A 10,013-nucleotide genomic window follows, 5' to 3' on the forward strand; every position below is an offset into this window, starting at 1 on the left:
ATCCAGTCTAGGGAGCCACCCACAAACAGTGTCACAGTCTTATCTGTATTAATCTTCAGTTCATTTGTTTGATTTTGTTCTATTTCTGGGGAATATGAGTTTGGCAGGACATCTGGCCTTGTTGTAAGCTATTAAAGGTCATTTTAGAAGCACCCGATGAAGTCTATATACATGCTTGGCTAATGGCACTCAGTAAATGCTGGAATGTGCATTGATTCCCATGAGATTCACTCCGTAATGTCACAGCAGCCCCGATTTTACAAGCTGCCAAAGTCAGGCAATATGTTTTGCAGTAACCTGACTTTTAATTTCTCTTCCTTCTGTGGGGGATAATTCCCTCTTCCCATAAATATGGAAGTTAGATTTCATAGAGTGGTCCCAGGGCAGCTGCGGAAGAAATCATCTAGCATAAATGCATGCTGCGGGATTCCTGTCCCTGCAATGGTGAAGCGAGTTCAGAGCTGTAGTGTGTTAGGCCCACCATGAAGGACATTTGAATGGCACTTGGAACGACATGTGAGAGTTGGATACTGTACTGTATAAAATAAGTGCATGTGGCAGCTTCATCACAAAGAAAACGCTGCAGAGCTATGGCATCTCCTGTCTTTTTCACCTTTGTACATTTTAAAGTTCTCAATAACCACAGAATGTCAAAAATACTGGTTTTTGATGGTAAAGTCCACTGCACTAAACACTAATAGCATCTTAGGGCATTAACATCCAGAACATTAGCCTAAGCCTAAAACAAGGGAGCATTCACAACATTTCTCCATAGTTAATAATCCATAACACATGTTGACCACAGTCATGGACATTGAGGAGTCAGGGATTAAATTGTGCACAAATGTGTAAATTTGTGTAAAATGTGCACAAGCGTGTGAATGTGTTATTTTGTTATACTCCTGCCCCAGTGTCCCAGAGAGTAGAATCATAGAACTGGAATGGACCTTGGATGTCACCTAGTCCAAACCGCCGCTCTGTGCAGGATGCAACTACAGCATTTCTGCCTGATGGCGATCCAGCCTATCTTGAATTTCTTACCTTGCTTCCTGACTGGGCAACATGTTGCAATCAAGTCTGACTCTTGTTTCTGCCCTACCTAACATTTTGAAGTTCAGCTTGCCAATGTGTTGGTTTCTATAGTAGAGAACCAAGGCTTTCTGCAAATCAGTTTCCAGACTGATTTGTAACTTGCCAGCTATGCTCCTTAAAAGTCTATGCCATTCCTCTACCAGAAAAAAAGAGAGAATTTTTTTTATCTAATTCAACTGCTCCTATGACAAATTTTCTGCAGTATGTAGGAAAGAAACAGACTTAGACCCAATATGAAGTTTCTTTAAAAATCTAACTGGTATGTGGGAGTGGAGTTTTTGGCAACAGCTGCAGAAGACGCCCCCTTCCAAATTAAAAATCAGGTGGCATCTATCCAAAAGTTCTTAAAGAACTCAAATGTGAAATTTCTGGTCCTCTAAGAAATTAGTAGTAGTAGTATACTATCCTTCATCCATAGATCTCAGGGTGGTTCACATCATAATAATAAACATATGCAGCTTATTTTTTAAAAGGGTCCAAGAAATTATACGTTAGTTGGCTTTGTATCTGTTCTGGGAAAACATGATTAAGAGAAAATTACCAAGCACAGGAAAAGTCAGCACAGCTTCTGAAAAGGTAAGACCTGTCTAAATAATTTTTTAAGAGTTCTTTTAGTGTGTCATTAAGCACATGGTGATGCAAAAAGTTGGATCAGCTGGAACTAATGCTTTTTAATTTGTTGATGAAGGAATGACCTGGAGTTAGTGTTGAGCAGTGAAGTGGTCAGGTTTGCAGATGACACCAAATTATTCAGGTTGGTAAAAGACAAAAGGGGTTGCAACAAGTTGTGGTTCAATGTAAGCAAGGGCAAAGTGTTACACATTGGGGCAACTACACTACCGTACGTTTCTGGTGGTTACTGACCAAGAAAGAGATATAGGGGTCACAGCTTGATGAAAAAGTTGAATTAGTGTGCAACTGTTATGAAAAAGGTGAATTTAACGGGAGGGATAGAAAATAAAACTGTATCACAATGCCTTCATATCATAAATCAAAATGCTTATAAATGTGGCTGTGTGTAGAATATTGTGTACATTTCTGGTAACCACAACTCAATAAGGCCACTGTTGGCATTTGTCTTTCTTTTTCTGGTGGCTCTTAAAAGAGTCTTTGGGGTCGTGTGCCGAGGGCAAGCAGTGGGTCCAGGGAGCCTCTTCTTCTTGGGATTGGCCACTTTGGCCATGGGGGTCTTGGGTTTGGTTTGGCCTTGGCCTTGGCGAGGTCTTGGCCACCATCTGTCTTGAGAGACAATGGAGTGCATCTCCAGGGGTGAAGCAAAACCGCTGCATTAGCAGCACCAAAGTCACCTGGGCTGCCCAGATGATAAAATCCCCCTCTCTGCCATCCAACCACCTTAGGGACTCCACTCTGGATTTGTGAAGGGTTTACTCCTGAGCCTTTTCTTCTTCTAAAGATATCCCACAAGGCAGCAGAGGTTTAGGATCAGAGATTTCCTTTTCCTAGATGAGCTAGATGGGACAAGCCCCATCTCACTTCCCTCTACAGCATGTGCAGAAACCTTGACCGCTGGACCCACTCTTGGTCTCATCTGCTCAATCCACCAGAGCCTGTCTTTGAATGCAGGGAAGCCCTAACTCACAGAGAGTTTGAGACCCATCAGCTACACTCACTGGCCAGTCAAAGCTGTTCCCAGGGCATGCAGACAGCTTCTTGGAGCCCCTCCCCTAACACCCCATGTGCACCCCCCAAAAAGGATATTCTAGAGCTGGAAAGGGGGCAGAAAGGGGTGGCCAACATGTTGAAGGGGCTGGAGCAGCTCCTCTGTGGGCTACTTACCACATTGGGGGCTCTTTAGTTTAGGGGGGAAAGACAAGTAAGGGGGGAGGCTGTGATAGTGCTGTAGAAAGCTATGTGTGGTGTAGGAAAAGTAACACCAGAACCCAGGGCCTGCAGGGGAAGCTGAATGTTGGAAGAGGCACAGACAAAGCAAAGCTAAACGATGTAATTTGCTACCACAAGATGTAGCGATGGCCATCAACTTTGAAAGTGTTAAAAGGGAATGACAACCATGTCTATCAGCGTATCTGTGTGTGTCTATATATTAAATTTCGATCTCATTTTTCTTTTTCCGTGGAACCCAGATTGGTATATATGTGGGATCCAGGTACTGACCAGACACAGGAGTTTCAGCAAGGTCACAGTGGCCTCATGTGCCTTAAGCTAAGCCCTGCCGGATCACACCAAAGGCATGACAAATGGGCCTTGCCCAGTCTGCTCTTTGGGCACTTAGAAGGGATACATAGACAACAAAGAACTACATGTGGCAGGCTGGTGTGAGAAGAACCAAAGCGTTCTGCTCAGGGCCGGCTCTAGGTAGAGTCCCGGTGGCATGGGGCGCCAGGGCGCCGGGCCGTAGGCTGGGCGCTGCACGGCGAAGCCGCACAGAAGCCATGCTGCACCCTGCGAGGGCGGGGGCGCCAGAGCGATCTCCGCCCCTCAGTGCCAGGGCGCGCGACCTGCTCGAGACTGCCCTGGTTCTGCTCCTCTTCTGGGACCATCTCCCCCACAAAATGGGTTACCAAATAAAGGAGAGGCCCTCCTCGACAGTCCAAAACAGCTTTTGTTTTGTTTTTGTTTTGTTCTTTTCAGGTTAGCAACTTTTTTTGGATTTTCTTACAATTTCCTTATGTATTTTCAATTAGTGGTATGAGGGGAATTTTAAAATATGCAGGAGCAATCAAAATTAGAAACATTATATGCTTTTTATAGACAAATTTCTATGGTAAAAGTATCTGTATATCATGCACAGATGTTATGTGTGGCAGTCTTGACAAAGGGGCCTTGCCCAGTCTGCTCTTTGGGCACTTAGAAGGGATCCATAGACAACAAAGAACTACATGTGGCAGGCTGCTGTGAGAAGAACCAAAGCGTTCTGCTCAGGGCCGGCTCTAGGTAGAGTCCCGGTGGCGCGGGGTGTCAGGGCGCCGGGCCGGTAGGCAGGGCAGTGAAAAGACAGACAGAAAAACTAGCATACATGTCATTGTTACAAGTTATAACATTCCTTTTTAAACACAAGATTTTTTTAATCCATCAAATCTGCAATGGTGGTAATAAATCTTGCAACTGGTGTTGAAATCTTGATTGAAGTCTTTTTTTGCACTTGGATGTTTTCTGTTTGGCCTGCTTGGCTTGTGGGTGTCATATATGTGGTAGAATTGGCCTCTTCCCCAGTGGTTGGTCAAAAGTGAACTCAACCAAGGAAGGTGCTACCCTGGCTCTACCACTATCTCCCCCTTCATCACCAAAACACGGACTCTGCTCTGTTTGGTTGGCCTGTCCACGGGACACAAGGGCAGAGAGCTGGCAAGGTTTCATAGGTGAGGAATCCAGGGCCAGCCTTGGGTCAACTCACTCTCCCTGAAAGAAGCTGCAGGCCAAAGTGCAACCAAGGAAATAAAAAGTACTGAAGGTACAAGTTAAAATGTTAGAAGCAACTGCCAACATGCAGAAACATACATATTTTAAAGCTTAGGAATAAACACAATGTAACTCTCTTTTTTAAAACTGAACTCAATAGGTTTTCTGGTTAGAAAATTAGAACAGTGAAACATCTAGACAAGGTAAAACAAACACTTCTAGAAATAGATAACACACAACATTCTAACATGTCTAGAAATAGCTGCATCTCTTAAGTCTCAAGGTTCTTTACAACTACACAAAGCAAGTGAAAAGAACAGCTAACCAGTATTTGGCCATGTTAACTGATCTTGGGCCTATGGAAGAGAACCTTTAAACCTAAAGATTTCATTCCCTAATAGCTGAGCACAGAGACATGGAAATAAATTATGGTGTTAATGCGCAGTTTCATATTCCACAGAGCAACATGGACTTCCATAGGAGCACCAACCATGTCAGCCAGAATTTCCCTGAGAGTCGAAAGGAACACCTTAGATCCCATCAACCTTAGGGTGGGACCATTTTAATAATCAACCTCTTCTTCCTATGGTGGACAGCAGCAGCTGCAGGCCCAAACCTCCCCAGGATGTGGTGTGATGGCAATGGCAAACTCCCGCAGTTCCACATAATGGGGCAGACTCACAGTTCTAGATTGAGGGGCTTCTCAGAATGCAAAAAGTTACAGCACATCTATTAGGTATTTTTGAACACGGAGAAAGATTCACTAAGGGCATGGAACAAAGTTTAATTCATTGACTGTTAGTTCTCAAAGCCGTTTTCCTGCCCAACAAAGAAAAGTCATGTATATGAATCAGAAAAAACAACATAAAATGCTCCTCAGTTATAGAAATCAGAAAAAAATCCCAGTCAGATGGGTGGCATATAAATAATAAATTATGGCATCTGAATATGTTGTTGTTGTTGTTGCTGCTGTTGTTGCTGTTGTTATGTACTTCATCTGTCATATATTTCCTACACAAAATAAATAATTTCAGTGAAAGAAAATGCACTACTACAGTAGTGTGTTTTTCTTACTTCACTTAAGGCTTATGGTAGACTTTATGCACATTTCCCAGTATGGTTATTTTCCCATGTAGGACATTATCATTCACAGAGAGAGAGAGAAATAGCTGAAAGAAACATGTAAGGTATAATTCAGCAAAAGTTAGTGCTGGCAAAGTTCTTCTGGCAACAATGGGATGGGACATGCAGCACAGCACTGAGCATGGTTACTTGGAAGTAAGTATCCCGCTTTCAATAGGTCTTAACTACAGTACTGTACTAGGAAAGTGTGCCAAGGATTGCAACCTTAATTGTGCTAAACAAGCCCTCTTAATCTCAATAGTGCTTAGCTGTGACCAAGTTTTGCTGCATTCTGCTCATATTCATAACTTCCAAGTAGATCAGGAGAACCCAGTCTTAGGGCTGCAGCCTGAACTAATGTAGGTCACAACCATAAAAATGATTGTTTCTTTTTTCCCCTGAAGAAAAAGAAGAAGTTGTTGTGGGTTTCCAAATGCATGTTTGGGCTAAAGGTGGGTGTCAGGGGTAACAATAAGATATGGTGTCTGAACTACGTGGCAAGGCTTAAATTGCACACCCAGTGATAACAAAAGGTTGCAGGTTATACCTGAAATTCTGTCTGCCATGCAACACAGCAAGAAGAATCCTAGAATAAAATTTCTACCAGTGGAGAAATTGTTGAGCCAAGCATTCGTATCCCTGGTCGCATTTTTTCGATTCAGGTAGGGAACCTTTGTTTGCCTTGGGATATGAAATATTAGGGTTAACTGGGCAGAAACTTTCCACATCCCACCATTTTGCCTTTACTCATGCATTGCATTGATGGTGCAATCCTATATGCCAGATCATAACCAGTGCCAAGGCTGGCCGTGCGGACGTTGCCCATCGGACTTGCCACCCGAGGCATGCAGCTGATTAACACAATTCCTAGAATCACTAGCCTACTGCAATACTTCTGCCACCATCACACTACAGTACAGGTTTCCTAAAATACACCCGAGGGAAGCCTTTTCTGGACCGTATCAAAGGTCTGTTCCCATACCAAGCGGAGTTCATGACGAGGGCAAAAAATGTGACATTTCCCATATACATGCTCAGTTTATTTACAGACGGGACAATTTCCCATTCTACACCATTCCCACCCACCCCCACATCTACCCCCCTCCCCCAATTCCCTCATAGAAGGATGTCATTGGGTGCCGTCTTTGGAAAACTACCCCAGAAACGACCACCAAGGCGCTTCTCTTGGCTGTTGAGGACAAGGAAGGAAGTGCTGCCTCTGGAATGGGCAAAAGCATGCAGTTGAGAGCATACCTTCAGTTTAGTGCTGGGATAGCTCACTTGCACCCTGGCTGTTGTCTTATTGGAGAGGGCAGCCTGCCTCAGATCCTCTAGCACTGAAATTATATCATCCAGCACGCATTTCTTATCCTGATTTCTCAACACACACAGATGGGAAAAAGTATAATTATAGCCTTTGTGGTTCACCTTCATTTCCAGCACGGCTCGGTGGATGCGCAGCAGTCCTTCTGCCTGATGCAGAATATTGCCTCCGGGCTTGGTGAGGGCGATCAGGCGGCCATACCTCCCCGGGGTGTGCAAGTCCGAGTAGAGCTGGCTTTTGGAGCGGTCCAGCGGGAAGAGGCTGTTGGCCAGGCTGCGCTCGATCTTGGCCAGGCTGTGGCTCGGCGCCACCAGGCGCTCCAGGTCCGTCTCGGGCTGGAAGCGGTGCAGGACGCTGAAGCCGAAGATGAGCGTCAGCACTGCGGGCACCGTCAGGAAGAAGACCGGGTGGCGGCTGACGAACAAGCCCAGCTGGTGGCACGACGAGCGGAGCCCTCTGTGGATCGCCTGCCGCAGCATCCTCCTCCGCCCCAGCCCGCGCTAGCCAGGCTGCCGGCCGCCGAGCGGGCAAGCGCAGCGCACCTTCCGCGGGGCTCCGCGCCGGATCCGCCTGCCGCGTGCACGCCCGAAGCGCGCGCCCCCGACCCAGCGCCCCCCGCCCGCCCGCCCGCGCCCGCGCCGTTCAAACACTGCAGCAAGTTGCAGCACCGCGGAGGAGAAGCGCTCGTCAGGGGGGGGGGAGCGAGGGAGGGAGGGAGGGACGGAGAGAGAGAAAGAGAGGGCAGGGCTTCCCTCGGCTCCCCGCCCGCCCACCCGCCAGCTTGCGCGGATCCCCCACCAGCGTCCTCACGGGCGGGGCTGCAGCAGCCCCCCCCCCCCAGCCATCGCAAGGCGCATCCGCGGAGGGCGGTGGAGTGGGAGGTTCCCTCGCCTGGGGATGGGGGGCTGGCCCGGCCGGGACCCCTCTCGCCCCCAGCACGCAGCACCCCCGCCTACCTGCCCCGGAGGGAGCCGCCGAGATAAGCCGGTGGGGCGGCCGCCTGTCGGAAGCTGGACAGGGCCTTCCGAGCCATGCCAAGGCGCGCTTTGCTCCGGCTGGACTGCTGCCGCGCGCGCCGCCTGGGGCTGCCCTTGAGCGGGTCCCGGCCGCGCTCAGCCAAGGTGGGTGCAGCTGCTTGCGGGTTGGATCCCAAGCCTGCACGGAGGCGAGGTGCAAGCCGCACTGTGGCTTCCGTCTCCTTCCCAGGATCTGCTGGGCTTGGAGGCCTTTCCCACCCATTCCCTGAGGCTGTGGACTGAACCCAACCACAATTCCTCCACATTATAAGGGCCCTCCAGAAAGGGGGCGTCTTCCAAAGGCTTTGCTTTTTAGTGTTTGCGCTTTCCCCACCCCAATTTCAGCCCAAATAAATGTGTTTTAGTAAAATGAATGAACAATGTGGTATGTTTGCGGAAGCACACAACACATGTAAATCTGACACATGCAATATTCACAAATCGGTACACTCACACACGTGTACACAGTATAGATGGCAAATGCCAGAAATTTGGAGTACTGACTTCTCCCAGTTGCTCTTCACAAGCTCTGCAAAAAGTGATGGAAATCTGTGTCCTTATAACCCCCTCTTAATTTTTGCATTTACACTGATGACGCCACACACGCAGTTGGCTAAGGCATTTTCTGATAAATGTCAAAATATTTAAGAACTTCAGATCTGCATACATAAACTGTAGATCACCATTCATCAGGTTTCTAGCATTACTGTAATATGCCAACTTCCAGCCAGGTATTGTTGTCACAGTTGAAATTGTGACCACCTGCTGGTTAAGCCATTGCAGTGGGGAATGTAAGAGCCTGGGTGGATCAAACTAAGGGATTGCTCAGTTGGTAGAGCTTGAGACTTCTAATGTCAGGGTTGTGGGTTCGAGCACTACATTGGGCAAAAAGATTCTTGCATTGCAGGGAGTTAGACTAGATCCTCGTGGTCCCTTCCAGCTCTATGCAATGGACCATCCAGTTCTGCGTTCTGTTTCTCACAGTGACGCCTGAGGTGCCTCCAAGTCCACAAGCGAGGCGTCAAATCAAAAGCCTCGTTGTCCCCAGTCTCTGGTATTTGGAGGTGCGCTGCCTTTGAACACAGAGGTTGCATATAACTTTATATCATAGCTAAGATCCACCAATAAATAGCTTCCTGAATTCATCTAATCCTTTTTAAAGCTATCAAAGTCTGCTGAAACCACTCTGCCTTGTGGCAGTGAATTCCATAAATCAATTATGCTGTGTGTCAAGAAGTACTTCATCTCAGCTTTACTGAATCCATTTTATCGGGTGACCCTGGAGCCTATGTGCCAAATGTTTCCACATGGTGAGTTTATATGAAGATGTGGCGGTTGCCATCCCTTTCCTGACTGACTGTGGTATCGCGGGGTGGCCGACTGAAGTGGGGGGGGCTGTACAGAGAATGGAAGGTTAGAAGAGCCTGTTGGATTTGGTACTGGATCCGGCCTCCTGTTCTCCTCCAGATGCTCCTTATGGGAAGCCCTCAAGACCTGAGCGCAGTGCCCTCCTGAGTTTCCCACCAAGGGGCATTCAGAATCAGGCTGCTTCTGACCCTGGAGGCAGAGCATAGTCCTTTGGGGCCAGGATCCATTCCATAACAGGAAGCAAAGAGCGTGAAGAAATGGACAGGGCTCCAGACAGACAGAGCCACAGAAAGGGGAGTTTTCCAAGTTTCAGTACTGGGACCTTGTCACGCCACACACACCCCAAAAAGAACATGAATCCTGCCTGTGGGAGGGAAAGTGGTGGTTGAAGAGGGAGAAGCAGTTTGGGTCTGTTGTCTGGGACCACCCTCACATCCGCCTTCTCCCACGTTAAGAGGCACAGCTTCTTAACCCTCTTTATTTTCACTGCCACCAGAGATGCCAAGAGGCAAGTGTGCCCAATACAACAATTTGACTGAGAACAGAAGTAATAAAACATGGTTAGATCATAAAGGATACATGGATATACAGTACGTCATATACAGTACGTCATAATATTGACATGACAGCATGAGAAACAAGATGAATTTTAACAGGGAGAAATGTCACGTACTACACTTGGGCAAAAAAAAAAATGAAAGGCATAAATACAG

General features: G+C 47.2%; 1 protein-coding gene across 2 annotated transcripts in view; it reads right to left on the minus strand.

The window, feature by feature from the left end:
• Positions 1-9,804, minus strand: part of PTCHD4 (patched domain containing 4) — a 42,245-nt gene extending 32,441 nt beyond the window's left edge. The window contains exons 1-2 of one of the 2 annotated variants that reach the window (XM_035110724.2): positions 9,788-9,804; positions 7,021-7,396 (exon numbers count right to left, since the gene is read on the minus strand). In XM_035110724.2, the coding sequence (XP_034966615.1) occupies positions 7,021-7,395 (375 nt within the window). In that variant the 5' untranslated portion in view covers position 7,396; positions 9,788-9,804. Of the gene's footprint in view, positions 1-6,846; positions 7,397-9,787 lie in introns of both variants that reach the window. The other variant, XM_035110723.2, reaches the window with a different exon arrangement.
• Between the last annotated feature and the right edge of the window lie 209 nt (positions 9,805-10,013).

This window comes from Zootoca vivipara, chromosome 3 (genome assembly GCF_963506605.1).
Source record: "Zootoca vivipara chromosome 3, rZooViv1.1, whole genome shotgun sequence".
In the NCBI taxonomy this organism is placed as follows: domain Eukaryota; kingdom Metazoa; phylum Chordata; class Lepidosauria; order Squamata; family Lacertidae; genus Zootoca; species Zootoca vivipara.